The sequence below is a fragment of the Anser brachyrhynchus genome (assembly GCF_964034855.1).
Source record: "Anser brachyrhynchus genome assembly, chromosome: 11".
In the NCBI taxonomy this organism is placed as follows: domain Eukaryota; kingdom Metazoa; phylum Chordata; class Aves; order Anseriformes; family Anatidae; genus Anser; species Anser brachyrhynchus.
Window position 1 is genome coordinate 8014481 of NC_137706.1, and position 27010 is coordinate 8041490.

At 40.7% G+C, this 27010-nt stretch overlaps 1 protein-coding gene across 12 annotated transcripts in view; it reads right to left on the minus strand.

Moving 5' to 3' along the window:
• The window catches only part of DAPK2 (death associated protein kinase 2), a 56123-nt gene that overhangs the window by 2408 nt on the left and 26705 nt on the right, over window positions 1–27010 (minus strand). For 9 of the 12 annotated variants that reach the window (XM_080608209.1, XM_080608212.1, XM_080608203.1 and 6 more), the window contains 8 exons: window positions 20826–21047; window positions 15774–15912; window positions 12709–12838; window positions 11615–11663; window positions 10931–10957; window positions 8702–8854; window positions 5119–5164; window positions 2558–4219 (listed from right to left, as the gene is read on the minus strand). In XM_080608209.1, the coding sequence (XP_080464335.1) occupies window positions 3569–4219; window positions 5119–5164; window positions 8702–8854; window positions 10931–10957; window positions 11615–11663; window positions 12709–12838; window positions 15774–15912; window positions 20826–21047 (1417 nt within the window). In that variant the 3' untranslated portion in view covers window positions 2558–3568. Of the gene's footprint in view, window positions 1–423; window positions 505–683; window positions 774–2557; window positions 4220–5118; window positions 5165–8701; window positions 8855–10930; window positions 10958–11614; window positions 11664–12708; window positions 12839–15773; window positions 15913–20825; window positions 21048–27010 lie in introns of those variants that run through there. The other 3 variants (XM_080608204.1, XM_080608205.1, XM_080608206.1) reach the window with 2 other exon arrangements.

Here is a 27010-nt window from a genome sequence, read left to right on the forward strand (position 1 = left end):
AGTGACAGGTCCACCACCCTCCATCACACAGCTGGTCACAAGAATAGCTGTGCAGACTCCCCACAACCACTCATTGCTCAGACAGAACAGCTACTGCTCTGGTATATGAAATAGTTGTCACCATGGTTTGCTGTCATATGGTACATGGGACATAATCTGCAGCCTCCATGCTGCTCCTTTATAGAATAAATGTGGCAAGCATCTATAGGCTATGCAGAGTCACCATTTCTCTTTGTCCAACATTTCTGTCATAACAACGCAATTACAGGGGCATTAACAGCGCACAAAGGATATCATGGTCTTGTCTGGTTTCCCACTCAAAACCATGCCCATCCTATTGGCCTGTGCATCCATGCAAGCATAGTAAAATTCAATTCATATTAAAATATCCTTCTCTTCTTCCTCTTTGAAAAATATACCTACCAAACTTTCATCCTGTGTTAGGACCTTTTTCACCAGCGAACGAGATAAGTGGTTGCACAATGAGACAATGCTGTAAGAAAGCTATGAAGAAAGGGAAGAACGAGAATTTTACAACACTGATGCACTGCAGACACATCCAAAGAAATTTCATTTTTCTATCAGATCTTACAATGTTACATTTACAAGCTCTGTCTTGCCCTCTGATCCCTATCAGGTGCAAGAAGCCTTACACAAGGAGGATTAAAAGCTTGCTGTCATACCTTCCATCGCCTTCTGGCATATTGCCTTTTGAAGTTTTCCAAGTTAACAACAGATTCTCGCCGTACCAAAGCTTGCTGCTTGTCCACTGGCTGGAAGATAAAGATGGCAATTTTATTGCTCGGCTTCCTTTGGTGCATAAGGACAGCATAGCTAGTTTTCTGTACTCCTGTTGACCAGGTGTTTTTATAGACTAAGTTCCCCACCAAGCCTTCTCCTTTTGATACTGAACAATCCCACCTCTCTCAGCCTCTCCCCATTTATCAGATGCTCCAATCCCTTCATCACCTTAGCAGCACTTCATCAAACTCACTCCAGCATGTTTTGCTGAAAACATCACAATAAAATGGGAAAAGGTTAGCTGTAATTGAATATTAGTTAGCAGGATATATGCTACAGTATATTTGAAGGAAATTCAGACTTTGTCCTTTAACCATACCCAAAATGAGAGCACGAGACACCGATACCCTGGCAGTAAATATATGAGAAAAGAATTATAATATCTAATAATGGGGAAAAAAAGAAAGAAAAAGAGCATATACATCAGAATTCAGACACATGCTTAAAATTTTGGGATGCCAACCCGGACTTAAAGAACAGATATTCTGCAAATCCTTACACAGCTCTTCTGAAAATGAGGTACTTTTGAACTCCAAATCCACATCAACGTATGCATAGACCAGACACCTGTATTCAACTGGGAATGACATAATAAAAGCTCAATACCAGATCTGGTATAAGTGAAAGAAAAAGGCTGGGAGACAACCCTTCAAAGATTATGGAGTGACAACCATTTCAGCTCATCTGGAATTTGCTTATGCAGGAGGTGGACAACTCAGAAATATTTGTACTGAACTGGACTAGAATGCAACCAAAGCAGACAACCAAAGAAAGAGTACTAAAGGAGAATGAAAAACACATCAGTGAGGATTAAACATTTTTTCAAGCCAAGTAATGGTGTTCATGAGACAACAAACGTCACTTATCTCCTCAAATGCTGTGGGTACAGTTCTGATTTGTACAAATGCTGAGTTGTGGGCTAGATCTCCTTCGCATCTAGATGTATACACCATTTGTGCACTGTAGAACTGGGGCATATAAACACTAAATATCATTTCCTCGTGCTGCAAGTGGCTAGCATGGTACAACAAAAACCTTAAGCAGAAATCAATTTGAAGTGGAAAAAATGTCACTGGCTAAATGTTGGCTGTGTAATCATCATGAAAAATTTCTGAGTGACCTTTTGGCAGTACAGCCATCAGCAAATCAAAATAGCCCACTTTACACTACTCCTGACTGTTAATAACTACCTATCAGTTTCTAAGTAGCCTGCAAAGCAATGACCCTGACGTTTTCTCAATCATTAGAATACCTTTGCAAAAGCAGTATGTTAGTTACCTCCTTTGGCTCTGTGAGCACGAGCCTCAAGGACTGAATCACAGAAATATTAACCTCAGCCAATCACACTTGGGAACAGAATGGCCTCATTTCATGTTCTTTCTCATCATGCCAGGGCATTTGTTCATAAAGAAAATCTACATGAACAGATGACGTGAGATTACAGCTGAGGGAAGGCAGACTCTTTCTTGAGAGTCTTCTCTGAAGATATCAACCCTCACTGGGCTGTAAGTGATTTTTAAAGATTAAAACTCTCTTCCTTATTTAAAAAAAAAAAAAAAGACCTCAGTTTTGATGCAGGGATGCTTGGCTACTACCCCTCTAGTTCTTGTAGCTGTGTAACAGTCACCTCCCAGCAAATTCATGCAGTTAAGCAAAGGGGCTGCAAACTAGCTGCAGAACCTAGCCTGTAAACCTTCCCAGTATGCAGAAGCCCAACATCTCTTTTTCAGTCACTAACTACATCATTAAGGAAGAATTGCATCCTACGTAACGAACAATTTATTGTGTCCAAAAATGAGAGGTACATCTGTGAACATTATATTGCATAATCAAGTGACTTCTTTGAAATACAAGACAGCAGGGCAGGATTCAAGTTTGGGCCAACTTTTCTTTTACATTCTAAAACTTAAGAAAATCGTAGCAAGAACACTAGTCTCAAATCAATTGTAGCTAAGTGACATCAGCATTACTGTAGAAAGCAAATCAAATGTCTATGCTTATTATCACTCACATTAATATTTGCACTGCAAAATTACATACACAGTAATTTGATCAGTTCATTAAATTCCCAGCTCTGTCTTTCAAATGAATCTCTTTGGTATGGGACAGGAAACTTATCTGAATTTTAACCTGAAGGATTAATCATTAGCTAATATCTTTTCATGGTAAAAGATCCCAACCCGAATAACAGGCCTAAAAAAAAAATCGTAACTGTTCTTCATTGGCAGACATTTCACAGCGAATTCCCACAGTACTAAATGTTAAATTACTACATCATTTACTTTGTGCTGCAGCACAGATTTAACCTTTGCAAATATTTCTCCCTTCTGTTCTGCCCACAGCAGGTCTACATGACTATTTCCTTCATCCAGCCAAAGATGTTACCACAAATTCTTTATTGGTTTCCAGGCACCCAGCCTTTAGTAAGTACAGGCTGAACTACTCGCTTTTCCACATTCGTTACTTGGTACACTTAAGGAACCATAAACTATAAGCAGTGCAAAAGGCCACAGGGTTAGATGTGGTCCATACCGCAATGATAATCTACCTCCTCTAAGTTCAGACACCAAACATCGGAAAATAACTTCAACGCTACAAACTTTAGTACTGGGATTTACGGTTTTGCAGCTTGTGCAATACATCAGAATTTCTATTTCAGTTCTAGGTGATGCTTTTTGTATCAAGATTATGAACTGCTTTTTATTTTTTTTAAACTGCTGTACATAGACAGAGGCAGCAAAGCCCGCATCTAATCTGACCTGTAACATTACTGATTTGATTCTGCTACATCAAGATTTAACCCTGCGAGGAATTCTTCACAGCAAGATCTGTTTAACAGGTCCATTAGTGATTCATTAATGTCTTTGCTGAAAACAGAGTCAAAGTTTCCATTCACACAGGCTTCATTTCCATTTTCTGGTTGAAAACTACTCATTAAATCCTGTATCCACTTAAGATCTTCAGAAAGTTCTTGACTGAGAGATTCATACTGACTCTGCAGATCAGCATATTTCCCAGTTATGCCTTTGAGACTAGCACCTACAGTCTTGATATCGTCTTGTAGATGCCTCTTCAGGGATTCAATTTTACGGTATTCATACTTCAGTTGAGAGAGCTTGTGCCTCACACTTTCATTCTCTTCTTTATACCAAGCTTCTTTCTCATTATAAATGGAAACCAGAGCATCAATGTCCTCCTGCAAAGAATCATGGGATGCAGCCAAAGTGCTGAAATTTCGTTCCATAAGTGAAATGTCTTCCACTACCCGCGCAAAGCGTTCAAAGTTGATGTAGGTATTGTTGGGAGGCATACTCGAATGGCATTTTATGGTGTACTCTCTCAGCCGTTTTGTCTTCAGCTGTGTGTTCTCAACCTTCTTGTTTTCTTCGACTTTTGTTTCTTCCTTCAGCTGGTGAGTCTTCAGATAGAGGAAGCAGTATTACTGAACATTTACAAGGCAGTGCAGTAATACAAACTCTACACAAAGGATGCAGCCTGAATTTCCACAATTCTGGGAGATTCTTTGCTCCCACAGATTTTCCTTCATGCATTTGATTAAAAGGGGAAAAAAAAAAAGCTAGTGTGATGAGCATTGTGCATTCATTCCAATGCAGTAAGTGTAAGTACCAGGGCCCCAGTTTATTTTCTTGTTATTTTTTTTTTAAATCAGTCTCAAAAACATCAATATTTGTAGAAGGAAGAACAACAATCCTGAAAACACTCCACTTAATGCTTCATACAATGCAGAGCAAAAAATGGATTTCGAACATCATTAGTCATGCTGAGATTAGCCAAATGTATTTTCAATGAAAGATTTATCCACAAACAAGCAACATTTATGATGAAAAAAAATACATACAGACATGAATGTAAGCAAATCAACACACATGGTGCAAGCAGTTATATTCCGGGGGAAGTTATATTTTCACATTGGTTATGGTCAACTCTCAACTCAAGAAAGCACTAAACACAAGATGCAGTGTATATCCATGCAAATAAAGAAGGATGGAGAGATGCAAAGCACAGTCTAATGTAGGACACTATGTGCAACAAACATCAAAGCTTTTATGTCTCCCTCTTTTTGAAAGCTATGATAATAACAGGTCATGATTAAGGTTTGCAGAAATCCTAAGATTTAGTCAGATCCAAACAGCTTCTTTCCAGTGCATCTCTTTGAGATGCATACCACCTCTAATGACTTAGAGGTCAGATTTCCATTTATCACATCAATAAGAGAGAGAACATTGTTTCTGCTTTGCTCACAGGGGAAAAAAAAAAAAAAAAACACACAAGATCTGTCTTTTTACTCTGTCTTACCGTTATCCATGGATGAGATAGAGCTTCCTGAATGGTAAGCCGTTTCCTAAAGAAAAAAAAAAGAACAAAAAAAAAAAAACAAAAAATACAGATTTAAGTAAGAAATACCTTGCATACAAGTCCGTTGACCTTCTCCTGGGCTTTGTATAACCAATAAAGCACGCATCAAGATAATTCCAGGACTAATAATCAAATTTCTGGGTTATGTTTTTCCACATGGCATCTGGTTTGTGTGTAGACTGGTAAATATTCGAAGTTTCAGTAAGGAGCTGTCCTCACTCCACATAATTTTAATTCCTACTTGACCAAAATCTATCTGTACTTTTCTGTACCCTCCTGTAAAAAGTGACAAAACATTACTTATATTCGACCTACATGCTTAGAGAATAAATTCTTTCTATTCACCTTTAGTATGACTACATCACGGTACACATCATTAATTATATTGAAAGCATCCGGTAGAGCATAATATTACATCATTCATGGAGCTGCTGTTTCCTGAAAATATCATTTCTGAGAGAAATACTTCAAACCTAATCAAACATGATCATTCATTCCTGCATCATGGCAGTTCAGTGAACAGCACCCTATTGCCACTGAACAGCAAAGGCAGAATCACAGATTCACAGATTCACAGATTTCTCTAGGTTGGAAGAGACCTCAAGATCATCGAGTCCAACCTCCGACCTAACACTAAGTACTCCACTAAACCATATCCCTAAGCTCTACATCTAAACATCTTTTAAAGACCTCCAGGGATGGTGACTCCACCACCTCCCTGGGCAGCCCGTTCCAATGCTTAATAACCCTTTCGGTAAAGAAGTACTTCCTAACATCCAACCTAAAACTCCCCTGTCGCAACTTTCGCCCATTCCCCCTCGTCCTGTCACTAGGCACGTGGGAGAATAGACCAACCCCCACCTCTCTACAGCCTCCTTTCAGGTAACTGTAGAGAGCGATGAGGTCGCCCCTGAGCCTCCTCTTCTCCAGGCTGAACAAGCCCAGCTCCCTCAGCCGCTCCTCGTAAGACTTGTTCTCCAGACCCCTCACAAGCTTGGTCGCCCTTCTCTGGACTCGCTCGAGCACGTCCATGTCCTTCCTGTAGCGAGGGGCCCAAAACTGAACACAGTACTCGAGGTGTGGCCTCACCAGAGCCGAGTACAGGGGCACAATCACTTCCCTCGACCTGCTGGCCACACTGTTTCTTATACAGGCCAGGATGCCGTTGGCCTTCTTGGCCACCTGGGCACACTGCTGGCTCATATTCAGCCGACTATCCACCAATACTCCCAGGTCCTTCTCGGCCAGGCAGCTTTCCAGCCACTCATCTCCCAGCCTGTAGCTCTGCTTGGGGTTGTTGCAGCCCAGGTGCAGGACCCGGCACTTGGCCTTGTTGAACTTCATGCAGTTGACCTCAGCCCATCGCTCCAGCCTATCCAGATCCTCCTGCAGAGCCTTCCTGCCCTCGAGCAGATCGACACACGCACTTAGCTTGGTGTCATCTGCAAACTTACTGAGGGTGCACTGGACGCCCTCATCCAGATCATCAATAAAGATATTAAAGAGGACCAGCCCCAGTACCGAGCCCTGGGGGACTCCACTAGTGACCGGCCTCCAACCAGATTTGACTCCATTCACCACAACTCTCTGGGCCCGGCCATCCAGCCAGTTTCTAACCCAGCGAAGCGTACGCCAGTCCAAGCCCCGAGCAGCCAGTTTCTTGAGGAGAATGTTGTGGGGAACGGTGTCAAAAGCCTTACTGAGGTCAAGGTAGACCACGTCCACAGCCTTTCCCTCATCCACCAAGCGCGTCACTTGGTCATAGGAGGAGATCAGGTTCGTCAAGCAGGACCTGCCTTTCATAAACCCATGCTGACTGGGCCTGATCGCCTGGTTGCCCTGTAAGTGCCACGTGATGACCCTCAAGATAATCTGCCCCATGAGCTTCCCCGGCACTGAGGTCAAACTGACAGGCCTATAGTTCCCCGGGTCTGCCCTCCGGCCCTTCTTATAGATGGGCGTCACATTGGCTAGCCGCCAGTCAACCGGGACCTCCCCCGATAGCCAGGACTGCCGATAAATGATGGAAAGCGGCTCGGCCAGCTCCTCCGCCAGTTCTCTCAGTACCCTTGGGTGGATCCCATCCGGCCCCATCGACTTGCGCACATCCAAGCTCCGTAGCAGGTCGCCAACCATTTCCTCATGGATAGCGAAGGCCACATCCTGCTCCCCATCCCCTTCCACCAGCTCAGGGCACTGGGTGTCCGGAGAACAACCGGTATTGCCGCTAAAGACTGAGGCAAAGGCGGCATTAAGCACCTCAGCCTTTTCCTCATCCTTAGTAACTAGGTTTCCCCTCGCATCCAGTAAAGGATGGAGATTCTCCCTAGTCCTCCGTTTCGCATTGATGTATTTGTAAAAGGATTTTTTGTTGTCTTTAACGGCAGTAGCCAGATTGAGCTCCAGATGAGCTTTGGCCTTTCTAATTTTCTCCCTGCACAGCCTCGCTACATCCTTGTAGTCCTCCTCAGTGGCCCGCCCTTTTTTCCAAAGATTATAAACCCTCTTTTTTCTGCTAAGCTCCAGCCGCAACTCTGTGTTGAGCCAGGCCGGTCTTCTTCCACGCCGGCTCATCTTTGGGCACGTGGGGACGGACCGCTCCTGTGCCATCACGATTTCCTTCTTGAGGAGCGCCCAGCCTTCCTGGACTCCTCTGCCCTTCAGAACCGCCTCCCAAGGGACTCGGCCAACCAGCGATCAATCAACAGCATTGCACAAGGACTGCCTCCGGACATGTGACCGATACCAATATCCCTGACTTTCCCTTGCTTATAAGGAGGTTGCTAGACCTTTGCAAACCTCTCAAACCCTACCTACTCTAATACTAAAGCCTGAGGATTTGCAGAAGTCTTGACACAACAGCTTGCCCCTTTTTAATATTGTTCTTCTCTCCTAATGAAGCCATTAAAAAGAACTGCAAGTGGCCTGACTTCCCCCTGGGACAAACAGGGTTAAGGGAATGAGATGCTACTTCTATATGCAGTTTATTAAAAGAAAGAAATGAACTAAAATCTAGTGTCCCCAATGACTGGGAATACAACTAGGAACAAAACTATCATACACACTCTAGGTGACTGTAGCAGATGCACAGAGACTTAAAGAACAATTCCTGTAGGAGCATGTGTAGCGATTCTTCTGTCCTTGAACCTCTGAGGATGTATCATGGGATCATGTTATCTCCTTGCAAGTAGTTCATAATAGACCGAAATATTGGAGTGGTAATTACCTAGAACTAAAGATCTTGCACACCATTTTCAGTCCTTCACCTACACACAGTTGTACCAGTTTGACCTGGGAGAGAATGCAGTCCTGAAATTGAAATTTAACCAAGGAGATTTTGGTCCCTTTTGTTAGGGTTTCTAGCTGCAGTAATTCACTATAGGCACAGCAGCAGAACTTTGCCTGCTGTCTTGCTCTTAAATAGCAGGGAACACATTGCAGGGAAAGCTTTGCAGATTACTCTGCAAGCTATTTCACCAAGTTTCTCTAAGAGAGGGGTGGATGTTTCTGAATTTTCACTTACCGTGTATCTTTCACCAGGAGTTTCTGAATAAAATCTTTTGCCAGGTCACTGGTATTGCTGAAAAATTCTTCATCAAACTCATAATTCACAGCTGTGATGTTAGCAAGTGTTTCTTGCTTAGTTTCTCCAAGGAAAGGCGATGCACCGCTAAGCCTAGATAAGCCAGAAAGAAGAACCAATTGGAAAAATAAACAGCAGGGGTCCTCTAATTCAATGACAGTGGCTGTGTCATGTACATTTGGGACATTTGTGGATCTCTGTGTTGTAGCAGCCATGCCACTTGGGAAATGACAGGTCCAGCTTTGGTTTGCTACATCTGTGGTTCTGAGTCATCCTGAAATTCTCTAGAACAGCACTGTGTGCTCAGACAGAAATGCAGAGATTCTCCCATTCTGAGTCTCATTTAAGTCATTGCTAGTCAAAGCAGAAAAAGCTTCAGCTAAGGAGAGTCTCTGTCCCTCTGAACCTCACAAACACTACAGCAGGCAGAAACTTCCATCAAGTCAAGCAGATGAAGTTGTATTTATATTGATTTTTTTTTCAGGCAGGAAAAACCCTGCCTGCAATTTTCTGCCTTCAAAGCCACTGACAAGTTCTCTGCACAGTAGGTTCAGCCAGATGTTTCTCAGTTGGAACCACAATACAATGTATGACCAGAAATCAGGTGCGTGGCCTTGCCTGGAGGCCAACTCCACAGGAGAGGTGTGGGCACACTGCTCATTAAAAGGAATCCACAAGGGGACCTAGGTTGCAATAGAATCCAACCATTTCCAAACAATGCAAGATTTCATTGTTGGCTCTCTCTTCCAACTGCATGGATGTAACAGAGACAACATTGCAATAAAATGGAATTCAGCAGTCTTTATTTAGACAGAAAATACTTTCATCTTGATTTGCTTACTTTGCCTCTCTCTCTCTCAACTGTGACTGATGACTTTTGTCTTTGATAACTATTTACCTTTGCTCCATAAAATCCGAGTGTCAGAGTGATCTTTGATGTTCCGTGCTTCTCCGACAACTTTTTCCTCTTTAGGACTTAGTTTTGAGGTCTGTAAAATGGAAGGATTCTCAAATCCTAACACCTAGTGACTTTTGACATATCCTGACTCAGTGCCTGTGAACACCTAACAGCAGACCTCGGTGATAAAGGCTTTGCATTTACAACTCAGTGAATCACTCCACCAGTTACTGAACTGAGGACTTGTGTGCATTTTGACCTCTACCCCTGATGATGGCATCCATTTGATTGCTGCCATATTTTCTAAAGTACACAGTATCATTAAACACACTCCCAATTATTCAGAATTCTTCAGAACAAAAAGCTTTAACATTAACAGGTAACACTAGTTAAAGGCATACTAATTTCTGTTATCTGGCATATCACAGAAGTTGACTCCTTCTGTCACAAAAAGCACATTCTTTTTTTCTGATCTTTTGTAGGGAGGTAACTTTCAAACTTAATTACTGTGGCAATCATAACTAGCCAACCGGATAAAACTGATCAACTACTGGATACAGCACAGACCCATTCACTTCAGTATTCTCCCTCCAGAACTCTTAATGCAATGGAAAAAAACTCTTCAGAGCTTCTAGGCACTTGTGCATCCCTGTAATCACACAGTAAGTATTCCAAACTGCTTTTCTTCAACTCCAAAGTTTTCTCCTCATCATTCGTGAAGACACATAAAAAGCAGTTTATCAAGTTCCATGTCCTGTCAAGTACACGTGTCACTGAAGACAAAATGCTGATAAAAAGCAAGTGTCTGGGACAATTTTAGACCTTTTAACCTGAGCTTTGGCTTAACCAGTACCCCTATCTATTCAAACTTCCCTGTTTTCACCAGAAATAACTCAGCTTACAAATGCTGCTATTACATTTTCTATTTCTACTCTTTCTGCACACTAGTAACTCAACCATCCTTTGGCCAAACAATATGCTTTTCTATCCTCTACATCATTTTGTGCTAATGAGATCTCATAAGACGCTTAAATGCCTAGCAATGCCAGAGCCATTTGTTCTTCATCTGCTCATAATGACCTTCCTAACTTCTTTTACCTTTTTTTTTTTATTTTAAATTTGGAAAGGCTTCAGGATAACATTTCCCTTTAGACTGTCCATCCTGTGTGTGCAGCTCCTTTCTTGCTTGACTGAAGGGAAAAGCTATTTCATACTAGTGCAATAGTGCTTTAGGAACACATTTACAGGAATTAATCTATTGTTGTACTTACAGTATGTAGGTGATGACTCCTATGCTCCTGTAAAACAAAGGAGATTAATTGCAGGGTTTCTATACGATCTATATCTTTTTCAATGTACACAATACCAAGATGTCAATAGTTGCTGCTATGCAGGCAGGAAGGCTATCATTGTCTTAGATAACTGCTACTATCTTTCTTTAAAAAAAAGAACAACGTAAAGTTCACTTTTTCACTGAAAAATCAATATTAATGCTGATTATATTTATTACAGTAATGTTTTACTGTAGTGGAATTTACTACAGTACACACCAGAACTAAAAAGAAACAGAAGCAAGGATGTTTTGTGCGGGGTGACTTCTTTTGACTTCCTTCTCAGCAGATCAGATTAGTACACAGGTCTTCTCTGCATGCAGTGCTCTTATAAATAAAGCTGTCACAGGCACTGCAAGAACATGTTTTCTTTTAAGATTGCTCCATTGCAGTGGACAGTGTCAACCTGTTAACTCTCTAACTGCCATTATTAAAATTTTCCAATGTAATTTTGCAGAAGTTAAATGCTCATCTTTTTTATTAAAAAGAATCCCTAAACATTGAAAGACGGAACAGTGAACTAGTAACTACGTTTTGTTCTCTTTGCAGTAGAATGGATTCTCTTCAGAACAAATTGGGAAAAATTACTAGTAGAGCAACCTGGAAAAGAAGTTAAGAACTTACCACATATCTGCAGCTAGTCCCAGTGGCTCATAATTTACTATTTCTGGAGCTGTAAAAGATATTTAACACAAGAATGTGGGTGGAAAGGGAAAGTGAGAGCAAAAAGGAAAGGTAGTTATAGGATACACTGTTTATACTTCAATAGTTCTGATAGGAATTCTTCACAAGTGTCCAGAAGACATCATACTGAGTAACCTGAAGTATAAGGCAACTCAGTAAGGGTCAGGCAGATACCATATGCTAGTTACAGTGTAAATCATGCCTTCAATAGCAAATTATTTCATCTCAAAAAGGATACCACTTTCCTTAAAAATCTGAGCTTTGTTTTGTTTTCAGAACGACATTTAACTGGTGTCATTTAAGCTAGCTTCTTATGGTTAACCAGAAGTAGCTCTTGTGGAAGAGATTAAAATTACAGGCTAGAGTAAACTGCTAGCCATGTGAAAACCTGTTATCTTTATAAAAATATTTCCTTATTGGAAATCATCCCCATGTAAGACTGAGTGCAAGAGAAAAGGCAAGGTACTGAGATGAAAACAGGAGTCTATAACAGCACTGAAATGATCTCAGGTCAAGCAACAATTGTGCTTAACTGGAATATGAATTACAGGTCTCTCCCCTTCCCAGCACAACCCGCAGAACCTCCAAACGAAAACCAAAAGAAAGGAGAGAGACAAATTAGAATTACGATCAGGAAGCTACAAAAAGAAAATCAGGTGGGAAAATATAAGGGAAGTAATTTTATCTATTAAGAAATCATAAAGAAATCTGTGTAATTGTGTATCTAACAGAGATAGCTTACTTGCCCCAGGCAACAAGTAGAAAATGATAATTCGTTTTGCAGTGTTTCACAACCTCAATCCTGAATTTTTGTCTCTAAATATTTATTTGGCAACATCCCACTCTCACAGGGGTAGCACATTGAGTGAAAGCACCTTTTGCCTATTCCAGAAAAATAAAGTAAATCTCCAGATTTAGGTCACCTTGATACAAACAATACGAAAACTACTTCTACTCATTGATTCTTAACTTCAAAATGATGTCAACAACTTACTCAGGACTTGCAATTCGAGACAAAGCAACTGGTCACTCACCTACAAATTCTGGAGTTCCAAAAATGTTTTTAAATTCAACTCCGTCTTCTATTTTGTGAGCCAGGCCAAAGTCAATGAGTTTGATGTGTGGAATAGGGACATTTTTGTCTAGAAGCATAATGTTTTCAGGCTAAAAATAACAAAAGATAGATGTTTGTTATTATATCATCTTGGGAAAGTAGCAGATCTACACTTAAGAGTTCTCAAATGTTTTTTTCCTTCACATACACAGCACCATAGAACAAGAAATGCATACCTGTGCCTACCCATATACAATTCACTCTTTTGATAAAGAGATGACAACTTGTGAAATTTGACATCAACAAATGGACCAGAACTTCACAATGGCGAAATGAAGCTGATAAAAGTAATACCTTCCTCCTTTTACAGTCTGTATTCTCATCTCAGACAAAATCTTCCTTTCTCTCACCTTCCCACTAGCACTTCCAAGCTTCTCCTTATGCTGGCTGTTGCCAGGATGTAAACAACATATCCTTGTTTTCACACTGAGACAGAAGTTTTTCCACACTACTGTATTTAGTTCACTCATCTGATAAAATATGTCAGTAGGTTATTATCCCAGCAGCACAGTGATATAACATGAAGTGAGAGCGTGATATGTCTTGTCCCCTCTTAGATTATAAAATATACACTTGGCCTGCAAGGCCCCCTTGGAAGATGCCATACCCTGAACCCCATGTATTTACCTCAGTTACAACCACCAGTGCAGATGTAACAGTTAGCAGGTAGCTGAAATTGTGTAGCCACCCAAAGCTGGGACAGAGCACTCTTGCTTGATCCTGAAGGAGAGCTGCACAACTGAGAAATTTGGCTGGAAGCATTTAGGCAGATCTGTTACAGGAATTTACACTGAGAAACTTCAGTATTTCTGTCCAGCTGCTCCTACTGAACCAGAACCCACTGGATAATGCCTTTGCAAGTGGTTTTTAAGAAATTCTAGACACATCTGAACCTACGTAGGGAGGGAAAATACTCTTTTCTATGGCACTAAGTTCATACCTGCAACAAGAAGACCCAGAAAGATCCAGGATTTGCTATATGAATAGTTCTGAAAGTGGCAAGCGTTGGGATTAGAGGTCCTAGTTCATGTATAACAGCAAGCCATTAGAAGAATGCATAGCATTTCTTACAGATTTGTAGGGCAAAGCCCTGAACCAAAGCTAGAACAACTTTGAAATTAGAGCTAGCTTTTTCTAAAATATAGATTTTGATTCCTTACTCTTCCCAAGATGCAACGGATTTCTTTTTTTTTTCTCCCAACTAAATTTCTCAGCCGTAGTTACTCCCTGCCACCCCCTGTATCACAGGTTTCAGAACTAACTGTGGTTTCAATTTATGTCTGATGAAGAGCTTCAATGCATTAATTTTTCATAACTTAATCATAAGCTCAAGAGTGACAGTGAGACAATTTGATTCACTGCTGACAGCTGCCTGGCCTTTTCAAAACAGATCCTAACATCTCCTGGTAACGCACACATTCATTCAGAGCTGCACTGGGAAAGAAAGCATATGAATAATTTAATGTCATAGCCATTGGACCAAGCATATTTTAGCCTCTGGCTAACAAGTCCGGTCTTCTTCCATGGATCTAGGGCATGTGTGTTCACTGCCGGTACAGGATGTAAGCTTGTTTGGAGCGCACAGAACAGACTGAAATGGCAAAAAGTCACCGTCACTACCTCCTGGACTATTTTATTCCTTAGGTAGTGTGAAGACCCTGCAGCTCCACTGCAATCATTGGAGCCCTGTCAAGTGATGAGGTAAATATGCATTATCTTCCATCTAATCAGATCACTGCCTTAAAATATGTGTCTCATTTAATGCTAGTGAATCTCCAAAAACAGTCCCAGGAGAGTTATTCTATGAATATGTTTTATTAGGTCATTTGATATTTTCTGTCAGTGAAATGATTCTCTACTTATCCTTTCTCATTTCTATTTTGCACTTCTTGAAACATCTCTATTGACTGCTTGATATCACTGGTATTAAATATCAAATTAGTTGCTAGAGATCAGTATAGAAAAAATCAAACCTATATTCAAAAAATAATTTCATATCACTAGGTCAATAATTTCATACCACTAGGTATTATGCTGTTTCCTGATACAATGTGAAAACCTTCAGTCTTTGGCTTCTGGATTCACATAGCAATTCCAAAATGAAGTGTACATCCCTTTATAGCTTCATACATCTCAAATGCTTTTTTACATGCCTCCTGAAGTGAAGATTTCTATGGTAGTTTGCTAACTAATCTGTTAGGCTAGATGTAATTTTCAGCATTCACAAAGACTGCATAAATGCCATGAACACTGACTCAGGATATCAAGAACTTTAAGACAGAGACAGCCTTAGGCATACATTTAGCACAAGGAATCAGCATATATGTCTTGAGATTCTAGAAGGAGTCTGTCTATAGCACACACATCAGTGCAGTAATTAGCACTACACTAACCTGGATTTAAAGTCAGGACAAGGAACATGTAATGTAGCAGTAAAGTTTCCTCCATTTTCCTGAAGGACTCTTTTAAAAGAGTTCCCTTAATTTCCTGTTTTCATTCTATCGTCTCCTATGGAGGAAGTGTATTTTGACCGTACTTCTGGAAGCAGCAATGTTTGAGGAGCCAGTTCTATAGCTGTGCGTCTGCAACCGAGAAAGCACTTTATTCTAGTCTCAAGGGTTTAATCTCCAAGGATGACAGACTTCTAGCTTCAGATAAGCATGCCCACCTAGGCAGGGCACAATCAAAAGGAGAGAGAGAGTCTCTTCTGTATTGATTAGGCCAGGACCAAAGCTATGCATGTCACCTGACACGGCAGGTAGAGGCCTCTGTGTGGTGTACTTTGAAGGCCCTAAGTGGTTAAGAAAGCAAGAAGTCTCTCTGTTAACCAGACTGCACCGAATGACTCATACTCCTCATGTTATTCTAGACATAGTGGGCGTGTTATTTTAGGCATGTTATCAGATACAGGTGTACATCAAATTGTACAAATTACAGTCAGTCATTAAAACAGCAGTAATGTTAACTCTAAATCAGCATCTTTACCTTTAAATCAAAGTGAGCTATTTTCTGAGAGTGAAGGTAGTTCACACCATCCAAAATCTGCTTGATGAATCTGGTTGCTTCCTCTTCACTCAAAGACTCCTTCTGTGCTAGGAAGTCAAAAAGTTCTCCACCAGACACACTACAAAATGCACCAGAAAACTTCCTGTTATCTACTGCATTGTAGGACATAAAATGAGTATAAGCACAGAAAACTGAAGTAAAAAACCTCTATGCAGTTAGAAAAAGGCCACCCTTACAGACAATCTAGAGTGCTTTGTGTTGTGGTCCCAGGAATGACAAAACCTCCTTTTGGTTCCAGCTTCCTCCCCTCTAAATTAAGGATTATCTTTCTCGAATTCATAGGTGCTGCAAGGTTTGATTCATCAAGCATCCTGAACGACCAAAAAGAGGTGCATTTTCTGATAAATCTACAGACATACACACACTTCAGTACGTAGGCTTTGCTGTTAATGACTTCAACTGCTTTTTTTCAACATTTTCACTCAGGACAAGACAGGAAAGAGCAAGTTGTAATAGTCAACAACTGTTAAAGAATTACTTCTCTTATCAGTTGCCATCAGTAACATAAGGCAATGAGATCTGCCAACAGATCTTTCCAGAACAGCCAATACAGATTCTGGCCTGACAGATACAACTGACCGGAAAGCATTTATTTTGTGCTGAATTTTTTTAAAACAAAGTAGATTTCAGCCACTTGGAAGGTACCTAAAATTTGTTTTCTCAAATCAGGGAAGTGCTACTAGTTACTATGAGTTTTCACACCAAAAATGAAATATATTCCATATGTATTTATTACATAAGTCTTCTATTTTCATTTTTATGTCCTGTATTGAGAGTTCCAGTGCTGTTTTTCCATATATAATGAAACAGCATTATCTAGATACTGAATTGGGTGTTATTTGCAGTTGTTATTCATAATTACACTCACATTTATTGTTTCCAGCTCACACTGTTATTGATACTATAAATTTATTCTCATTCAATTTTACTGTTGGAGATGCACACAAAATGGTTTAACTGGGTTTAACAAAATGGTTCAATGGGCTGAGATGTCCCACCTACCTGTGCTCACCGTTAAGAATCCAAGCACAAGACTTGAGTGATCCAACAGTCAATTTGGAAAACAAGCTTTCGGCCCTGTTGTCTGACGAAATACCAGTAAAAGAACAGGGAGGTTCAAATGGTCTGAGTTAACTAAGTGTTGTGACTTCCAGATAAGTTAGATTACATTGCCTGTGCACTGCAGAGGATTTTTAGACATTTTTCTCTGACCCCGGGGTCCTTTACAACACTGGTGGTGACAAGCTGTTGATTCCCTACTTTGCCTCTTTCAGAGCAACTGTTGTGAACAGCTCCAAAACTGCAGAGAGGTCAACTGCAAACAAGAACCCTGTGTCAAATTCCACAGACCTTGGGCTGATTTCTTAGTTTCCATACTGCTGTGGGTGCTGTTACAAGGTAGAGATTTACACAGCGCCTGATGAATTGTGTATCGATTAATGGATATTTTTTCACAGCTCCTATGTTGTCAGAAACTTTCTACACAACATGAGGCAGGAGACTTCACCTGCAGAAGTCACTTGATGTTTTAATCTTTACTACTTAATGGCTACCAAACAAAAATAAATGACCCAGGAATACAGTACAACTGCTGTCTCTGGCTGTCAGCTATTCAGCCCATGAGACTCTCATTTGGTCTCTGCTTTTTTTGTTGTTTGTTTTTTTTTTTTTAGGTTACACATACCAAGGGTGTCAAGCACTACCATCAACCTTGCTGGACGGTTTTTGTTTTACTCTGTGCATTTCAGGAGCCAGAGAACACGGTGTTCCGAATGGTAGTAGGTTTAGGGGCCTTTGTTAGTAAGCTAAAAAATGATTAGAGCTAGCTGACATGTCATTAAAGAAATCCGTAAGTAAAATCTGCTAATCTCTCAGTGAAATCTGTGCACAAAGAGCAGGCAAGTCCCATTTCCTTGATGATTGCTATTCAAACTACACTTCAGCAATCACCTCGGCAGGCGCTCTGGCCCTGTCACCAGGAAGCAAGCTGCACTGGGATACTTTCTTGTACTCTTCTGGAATTTAACCGTGCAGGCACACTACTCCCTCTGTCTCTTTCTGTGAAGGCTCCTTGGTGACAGTTCCTCATGGCAGGCTGTTTAGTCAGGACTATGAGTAAGAAGGCAAAGCAGCCTCACGGCAGGGCCCATGAAACAAAGAGCAGCAAGGTCATAAAAAGGCATACCCTGAACAACGTGCACATGAAAGGGCAAACTGTGGACCTGCCAAAGTGCGTGTAACAACAGTGAACTTGGCAATGCTTTTCTGCTCCACAATAGAAGAAACAGCAACTGTAGAATCATCCCCATATAAAGGGAAGATACTCTTGTCTGTGCCAGCGGTCTGAATTGGGAGAGAAGTTAAGCCAAAGCATGATTTAAACACCTGGACAGCTTCTTCAATTAAGCAGGAATACTGGGAACATTCTTTTGAAGCTAAGGTCCACTGTAGCTTGTCATAAGATTACTTGACCAGGTGATGAAATGTTTCTTTTGATAAATTGCAGGGAGTATAAGACTCTGATATCAGTGTGGCAGGAATAGAAATCATCTGCTTATGGAGAGAATTTAGTTGTCTTTATTAGCAGTTATCATCCTCAATTTGTGTACAGCAGCTGAATGCAGTGGCCTTGATCAGGTCTAAGCTCCATTTCACCCAGCCCCCCAAAAGTGCAATAAGCTACAGCTTAACAATAAGACACACAAAACATGTCAGTCCATGTAAGGACAGGAAAAAGTAGAAATTCATGAAATGGGAGGTTGTTTCAACACAAAGTAGCTGCCAGTCTTTCAGAAAAAAAAAACAAGATCCTTTTCTGTCTTCTAAAGCAGAGACTTCCAGTGACAGATCAACATTTAGCTATAGACATATACTTAAAAATTAGCATATGTTCATCATCACTCATATGCCATCTGCCAGCAGTCACATTAATCTCCAGGAACGCTCCCCAGCTTAAATGCTGACTCCCCTGGAAAGCTACTGGTTACTTCGTCTCACTCAGGGATCAAAACTTCATTGTTTGGATTCCATACACAAGGTCAGGGCAGTGCCCTGGGGAGCTAATGATCTATGTAACTTCAGCTACGCTGTCTCTATTTCCTTCCTCATACACACAGAAAAACTGCACCATTTACTAAGTATCTAAACATCGCAGTAAATAGACCACCTCAGAGTGTCTCCTCCCTGTCCACAGCTTTATTTCAGGGCCATGAACTGACAGATAAATGCTATGTCCCCTGCTTCACAGCTCCTCTAAAACTCAGGGCTTTGTAAACTAGGTGATACTGACTCCACAAAGAGCAGGACATAGATCAGAAGGGCTTAAATTGGTGTTTTTCTTCTTTCACTACATGGCAAATTTCCTCCCCTTAAGCCACGATCGTACACCATTACCAACAAAGCTCCGTTGTTTAGAAGAGCTACTTCCATTCCTGGCTCTGATGAGTACAAGTACACAATTCTGGCCTCTGGTTTGCATGTATTCAGGTTTCTCCTGGCTCTCAGTTATCAGGTAATTCAGAAAGCCAAGCCACAAAAACACAGAAATATATTTGCACATGCAGTAAAATAATTTACTTCCCTTTCAACAGCACACACTATGAACTGTACAGAAAATGCTTTGGACATAGCTCTGGATGATTACCTGTGCACACTCACTTCTGCTACAGACCTGATCCTCTACAATGAAACATCCAGAACAGCAACAAGTCAAATTCCAAGTTCCATCCAAATTCATTTCAACAGTCTAAGTTTGGATATAAGGAGACCCAGTCACTTGGTGCCTCCTCCATTCTCATTTCTTTAAAAAGTGAAATAATTTTTATCATGGCTAGTTTTTACTCAACAATTGACTGGGAAAGAGATTGACAATTCTGATACTGTTTCAGATTTTAATAACTAGCATTTCTCTACATTGTGAACACCTATTAGTCAGGTTTTCTTACTTCCTTACAGTCAGTGAGATTAAATATATGCAAAAGAACCAAAGGTGACTCCCTGAAATGCAAGCTCACATTCTAACTAAGCAAAGGCTCCTTAGCCAAGACTTCAAGGTGATTCCTGACCTCACCTTCAGCTTCTCTGGGATGTGCGTTTATTCTTCCAGGCAGGGACATGCACAGGTTATGCAGAACAAGCCTGTGTTCCCTCAGCCCAGGCAGAGAAGCTGCTGGTTTTAAATCTCTCCTTAAATAGCACAAACCAGTCTATGATATTTAGCCAAATATGCATAATAATGATCCTAAACCAGCAGTCTGGCAACCCAATGGGTCACAAAGCAGGGGCGAGGCAGAGCAGTACACAGATGCCCTGGTTGGAAGGTTCACTTGTCTGCGGGTCCTAAATTACAAGGGTTTTCCCCCATCGCATGGCAAAACATGATGGAAAAACAACTCTCCTTCATTCCCACCCTGCTGCTGTTCATGCTTAGTAGTCAAAGTTTGGGAATTCAAAAAACTCTTCCCCTGCTCACCTTCTCCCCTCCCTCCCCCTTTCCCTTCAGGTCCTGTAAGTGAGGAAAATATGGGTGTAGTGAGAATGACTGGAAATGTTGCAAAGGGCTTGATAGCTTCACGTGCACTGGAAGGAAAAAATGCAGGAAGAAAAATGAGATGAGTTTCAGTAGCCATTTGTAGTTTCTCCAAGGTCTTCCAAGGTTCACATCAGAGCAGCACTGGGCAGACATGAGGTAATCCCTCTGCTAGCAAACTGTTTTTAAGTGGACAACAGTCCCTGGCTCAGTAACAATGGCCTCAGCTGATTTAAGGTGCACCTGTATCCCCAGGACACAAGGGTGGACCAGGGCGCCTGTTTACCAGAGACCTCATTCAGTTCTTCTGCCAAGATCTATGAGGCCTGAGAACACAACAGCTCCATTTCAGCAGTGCCTCTGTGCTCTGGCAGCCTCTGCAGTCCTTTCCTGTTCCGATTTACCTCATCCTGCCCCAGAGGATAGGAAGTCCCCTTACTCACAGCTCAAGGATGAGGACCACATCCGTCTTGTTCTCATAGATGTCATGCAACTTGATGATGTTGGCATGCAGGGTCTGCTGCAGAATAGTCACCTCCCGTTCAATTTCCTCACGCCTCACTCCACGACGGCTGGCCCGACTCTGACGCTTTTTAATGAACTTAGCAGCGTACTCCAAACCAGTGCTCCTTTCTCTACATTTCTTCACAATCGCAAACTGGCCACTGAAAGAACAAGATGATGATAAAAGCTCTGGTGAACCTTTCATATAATCCTCTCGTAGTACCTCACAGCTTTCTGAATAAGCCATTCACATACAAAGCTTGATCCTACAAGCCCTCCTGAGCAACACTGTTAAAGTCATACAGACTTGTTCTCCGTACGATACTGGGGACTGTCAGAGCTCCACAGTTAAAGTTGCCAGAGCATAACAAGATGGCTAGCCTCCTGCTGTGTCCAAAACCTAGAAAACACAAGCAATGTCTGACTACAGGAGGGTAGAAGTTACAATCTCTAAAAAGCAGTTCATGTTTAAATGAGTAAGAACTAGCTCAAAAGGTTCAAATTATCAGTCCTTCGCTGGATGATGCTTAAGGCAGCCAAGTTTGTGACACACCACTGGATGCTTTGAAAGGACATGCATGCGCTGAAGTGTTTCCCTTCAGAATAATCTCTCAGAAACAAACTCAAAGGATTGATGACCCTTCAGAAATACAGAATTGGCCTCCAGTAACCAGTTTTCAAAGAAAATAATGGCTTATTCACATTTCTGCACTTCACTGATAATTTAGCTGTAAATGTAACTGGAATAACCACAGGTTTCTCACTGCACTTCAAGGACAGAGAATTCCTCATTGTATTAAATGGCAAAGTGGCTGCATTAAAGTTTCAAAGACATATGGCTGCTATTTGCTAATAACATTTTCCTGACTGTGGCTCCAAAATAAGACATTTCATTCCAATTGTAATATTTCCCTCTTATCTCTTAAGAGGGAAACACTTGGAGGTCAGATGACTGACTCAGACAATAGTAACCCTGCAGGTTGCAGCCTTAGGTCAGTAATGTGAATTTCTCAAGATGAGACAGTTGTTACTGGCTCTTCAATAGTAAAGTAGGGGACCCTGCTTTGTTCTCATTTGTGTGAACTTTTCTCCCTTCACTATGCCCTTGAGAGGCACTTTTTAAACTCAGAAGCACCATCTCCACAAAGCTTATGCTCCCTCCTTCTCATTTGTCTTTCTGAAAAGTAACTGTAATCAAGCTGTGATAAATCTTACCAAAATTAAGAAAGAAAGGTGGTGTGTAGCTAAAGAAGGATTTAAACAATATACATTCTGTGTAAGGCAAGAATATGGCATGAAACTGTGATTATTCAGAGGATCCTTTTGCCCATCCCATTTGGAATCAATAGCTTCTTCCAGACAAGGACAGCTGTGTTTTATCTTAGGAACGTTTAATCACAAAAAGGTCATCACAGACATACAAACAAGGAAATAAAATCACAAGCTATCACTCTGAGTTTGCATTTAGGCTACCCAGGACATGCAGGAGAACCACTTCTACATCACCTCACGAAAATTAAGGGAAAGGGAGTGTCTGTAGCTAAAGGACTGGAGAGATTTGATAGACCTGCATTCTTCCATAAATGTATTGTATATTCTTTAGCAACCCACTTCTGTCCCATCAGCAAAACCACAACAAGACTTCCATGCAGTATGCCTATGTGTTCTTGTACCCTACTAAGCATAAAGGTGACTATCTCAGTCTCCTGCTGCTGTAAGAGAAATGTTGAGGACAACTAGTTATGTAACATGCAACCTAACAGGCACTTGTCCCAGCTGATTCTGAAAAGCAAACAAAAGTCTCATTTAAAACATAAATGAATTTCTTTTCATGATGGATCACTCTGCAGGTTTAATTAAACACATCTGTATTTTTTATGCTCAATTTAAATGTACGATACTGAAATTAAGCAAAGAGTAGTGTGCATATAGATTTAAATATCTACCAGGTTGGTAGATATATTAACCAGGTTGGTTAACGAAGATACTAAAAAACTCATCAGTCTGAAATTATGTTAAACTTGTATAGCTTGAGGTTTCATCACAAACTCTAAATTACAAGTAGAATTTACTAATATCAAGTTAAGAAATATTTTTTCACAGAATTCATGGAAAATTGCCATGGTTGGACACAAACTCTCAAATTCCCTAGTTTTCTTCAAATGTTAAAAAACTTAAACTCAAAAACTAGGTTTGAAGAAAAGAAAACCTAGGTTGAAGCACAAAAAGCATCGATGTTTGTTCTTTCAAACAAAACCAATGCAGAATCAGTGCTCTCCTAGATCAAGTGCTTCCAGCTCAACCAACATTGAGGAGTACGGACATTTGGTCTCAATATCAACTTCAGTCAGTTCAAACAAGGTCAACCTATTCCACTCAGAAGGAGTTTCATTCACTTACTGCTCACTCTCATTGGTCAATAAGCAGCCCAGTATTTTCCCTGATTCAGTGGATTCAGTAATCTACCTTTCATCCACAAGGATTAAAAAAACTATACTAATTTTTAAACAGTTACATGCTTTTGACAAGCCCTCTTGGACCTAATGGTACTTCAGGATTGTCCATTACTCTACCTTTTCACAACCAACAAGTTACTGGTGTAGGTGTGGACATAACAATGTGTAAAGTAAAAAACAAAAGGGGAGGTTGAATTTGAGCTGGTGGAAAACAAAGAGCTAGTGTGGAAGTGTAGTGGCCAGTAAAACTGTCATGGAAAATTACTCTAACAGCAGCATTTGGAGATTGTGTTTGATGAGCCTGATGGCAAACTGCTGCTGACAAGACAAATCTTGCAGCAATCTCTCTTCACCACAACCTACAAGAGTTTGAATGGAAGGAAAGGTTGACGACATCTTTTTGTTAGGACACTAATCCTAGCTAAAAATCCATGCTTTGCCCTTTTCACAATAATTAGAATGAAAAGCAAGGAAGCTTCAAGTCTACCATGTGCACCCCATATCCCACCAATTAATATTTGAAAAATTCATACTTTAGCTAAAAACATGCAAAATATTTCATCTTTTTTTCCACTGTGGTGCAGAAAGAACTTTCAAGCTCTAGGAAGAAGTAGAACTCTTCTTTTGTGTTGCTCTGGTAAGCCACAGTCAACTAATACGTAAGTCAAATCATTACCCTTGGCTGGAATGTGTAAACCGTAACAGGTATCCAAGGTCCTGCCACCGAAAGAGCCATCTTACCTAAGCTGTCATTCATAAGAAGTCTCTGTTGATGGCCAATTACTTCTCAAACAGAAAAAAAACAAACAGGCACTATGCTTGAAAAGACACCCAGTCTCTCCTGCCACAATGCACTGTATCACTGAGACCTCACTCTGCAAGACTTGGCAGGTCTGCAGTCCCAGGACATATGTTTAGTATCAGATATTTCCTTAGTCAGGGCATTATAGCCAGGGTTGCAAGGACAAGATTCATCTTACAGATAACCTTTACCTACTGTGATTTCATCAGCCAGGATCCCTTTGTAACAATCAAACAATCTCCTTAAGTGCAGCCCCCCACGGCAACACTACAGAAGCACTGAGCTGTTATTGTTTTCAGTATTATTATATCCTTCACTGGCTTGGTAAGCAAGAGATGCAACTACAGCTGGAACTCAAAGTATGAAACATACACAGCAGTAATACTCAGAACCTTATAATTATGCCATGCACTTGGTACTTCATTAACACAAACGGCTGATTAGAGTCTGTTTTTAACCTAGAAAGGCAAAGAAATCAAAGATTAAGGCTGTCACTTGGCCCTTGCTTGCTCTCAAAAGCTAACAGTCCAGACCAGAAGCAGCCTCTCATTTCAGAGGGTTCAAACAATGACAGACAGCCTGAAGTACTGCTTTTTGGTTTTCATTTTCAGACATAACCTAGGCACTTCTCAGGTGAGAGGCAGGAACAGTCGGGACAAGTAGGACAATTGTAGTTATCCCTTTAGGATTCAATCACAGATGGAATCAGGAGTGCAGGTACTTGTCAAATCCATTAATTAATTCATATTTCTGCTTCCTGATTTTATCATTACATGAAAACTCTAGAGAACTTCAGAGAATGAAATTGCTGTTACAAAATCAGCAAATTTGTCTGAAACATTATGCTAAAAGAGTTGGATCTGTAGTCCTAAGAGCTATTTACGTAAAACATCATAGGCTTCATGTTTGTTTTGTTTTGTTTTGTTTTTTAATTATTATGGGGGCTTGGGGAAAGGGCTTATTTGATTGTTTTGCAGAACTCATGTCCTGTTTGGTCCAGATTTTCTAAAGAGACATGGTACCAGTGTCACTATACTAGCTTCCTTGACTTCACTCTGAGGACGAGTTTTGCCAGCAAAGTTTAGTGAAAAATTATCTCTTTATAACTATTGATTATGGGAGTGAACGGAGTCACGTTCAGAAAGCCCGATGATACTGTAGGTTTTGTACATTTTAGTTTACTTAAAAGCTTACAAAAGTAACAGACACAGCACAGGAATTCCCATTTTCTTCTTAGACAGTTATAGTCTGGGGCAATTGTTCATCCCATTACCCCTTCCTTTGTAATCTATTTCCCCCTGCATGTCTACCCACAGTCACACATCTACCTGTTCCTTTCATAGCCTTCATGCCATTGCCTTTACCCCTTAAAAACAGGCTTTTGTGGACAATCTTTACTGAGACATTTTGTGACCAAACAGATAATGTTGCAAGCCAAAAGGAAAAAGACAGAAAAATGCACAATTTCTTAGCCTAAGAGATTAAAGACGGTTACAACGCAATTAGCCATGATACTGTCCATAACCAAGCGTACCCCACTCCCTATTTGCTGCTTATTAAAGCATCACAGGAGAATGCTATTTCTAGACCACCTTAAAGCCAGCCACCACAAAGTAGCAGCTGATGGATCTTTCAGCACAAGTAGCCTGATGCTCTCCCAGGCACTGATGCACTGAAGACCTCTAAGAGAAAAGCTGAAGGCTGGGGAAGGGACAAGAAGGGGGAAAGGTCTTTGAACAGATGTTAGAGGGCTGGCATATTGCTGTACTTTTCTATCAGACGTGTTAAAATGAGTAGTTTCTGTGGATATCCGTACAGCTATGAAGAAGTGGGGGTCTCACTGGTGTTTAACAATCAGTCAGACACGCTCCAGGTTAACATTAACAACAGAGCTCTTAAAATCAAGGACCAAGACTACAGCGTTTCTGTGCCTCATAATGCATTTGCACTCGGGGTAAGAATCAGTGTCAACTTTCCAAACCTTGCAATCCAGATAAGGCAAAGGGTAGCAAAAAAAAAAAAGTGTGTCTTCTCTTTGACTGAAGAGTTGACAGCATTGAGAAATTAAGCTACTTATTTAATTTTACATGGAGAGTCTGTGGCAGATATTGGAGTCTAAAACAATTTTCACAGCTCAGATGTCCAAATTTCAACTAAACATCTTTGCCAAAACGCATGTTCTTAATACATCACTGAAATGAAGTTGACTTGGATCCTACAGAGCAGTATTTACAACACACTCTAGATAAGCTCATAGGCTGATAATTCCTACTTTTTATTTTTTTAAGAAGAGAAGTTTGCTCCCTTTCAGAAATGTTTTGGACAGCTGTACAACAGCCTTGTCAGAGATTCAATCTAGGCTGTCCTCAACTGTGCTAGCACATCAAGAGTATAAACAATAGCAGCTGCAACCTGTCAGTTACAATATAATTAGGTACAACATGAAATTTGTCCATCATTAAGGCAGGAATTTATCCTAGCAATGAAGACAACCTATTATTTGGATTGCTAATATCATCTAGGAGATCTGTCACTGAAGAAGAGCACAGACAATATTACCAAGTGGCATTAGAGTCTATTTTCAGAAGCATGCTTTATATGAGCAGTTCAGCTTATGTTATTGTGCAGTTCAGAAGAGGATATGGGGGCAGTGAGAGGAAACTACACAATCCAGAATAACTGGATAACTTCTTGCTTTTTTCTAAGTTTATTTTTAATAGTGGTTTGGGAGGCTAATGCTCTGGGGCAGAATTTGACTTGAGTGACTGACAGAGGTGCAGCCTGCCAGCTTTGTACGCCTCACTGGGAAACAGTTGTATTGCTATAGTGCATTACAATAAAAAGAGCCTTTAAGCTACTCTATGTA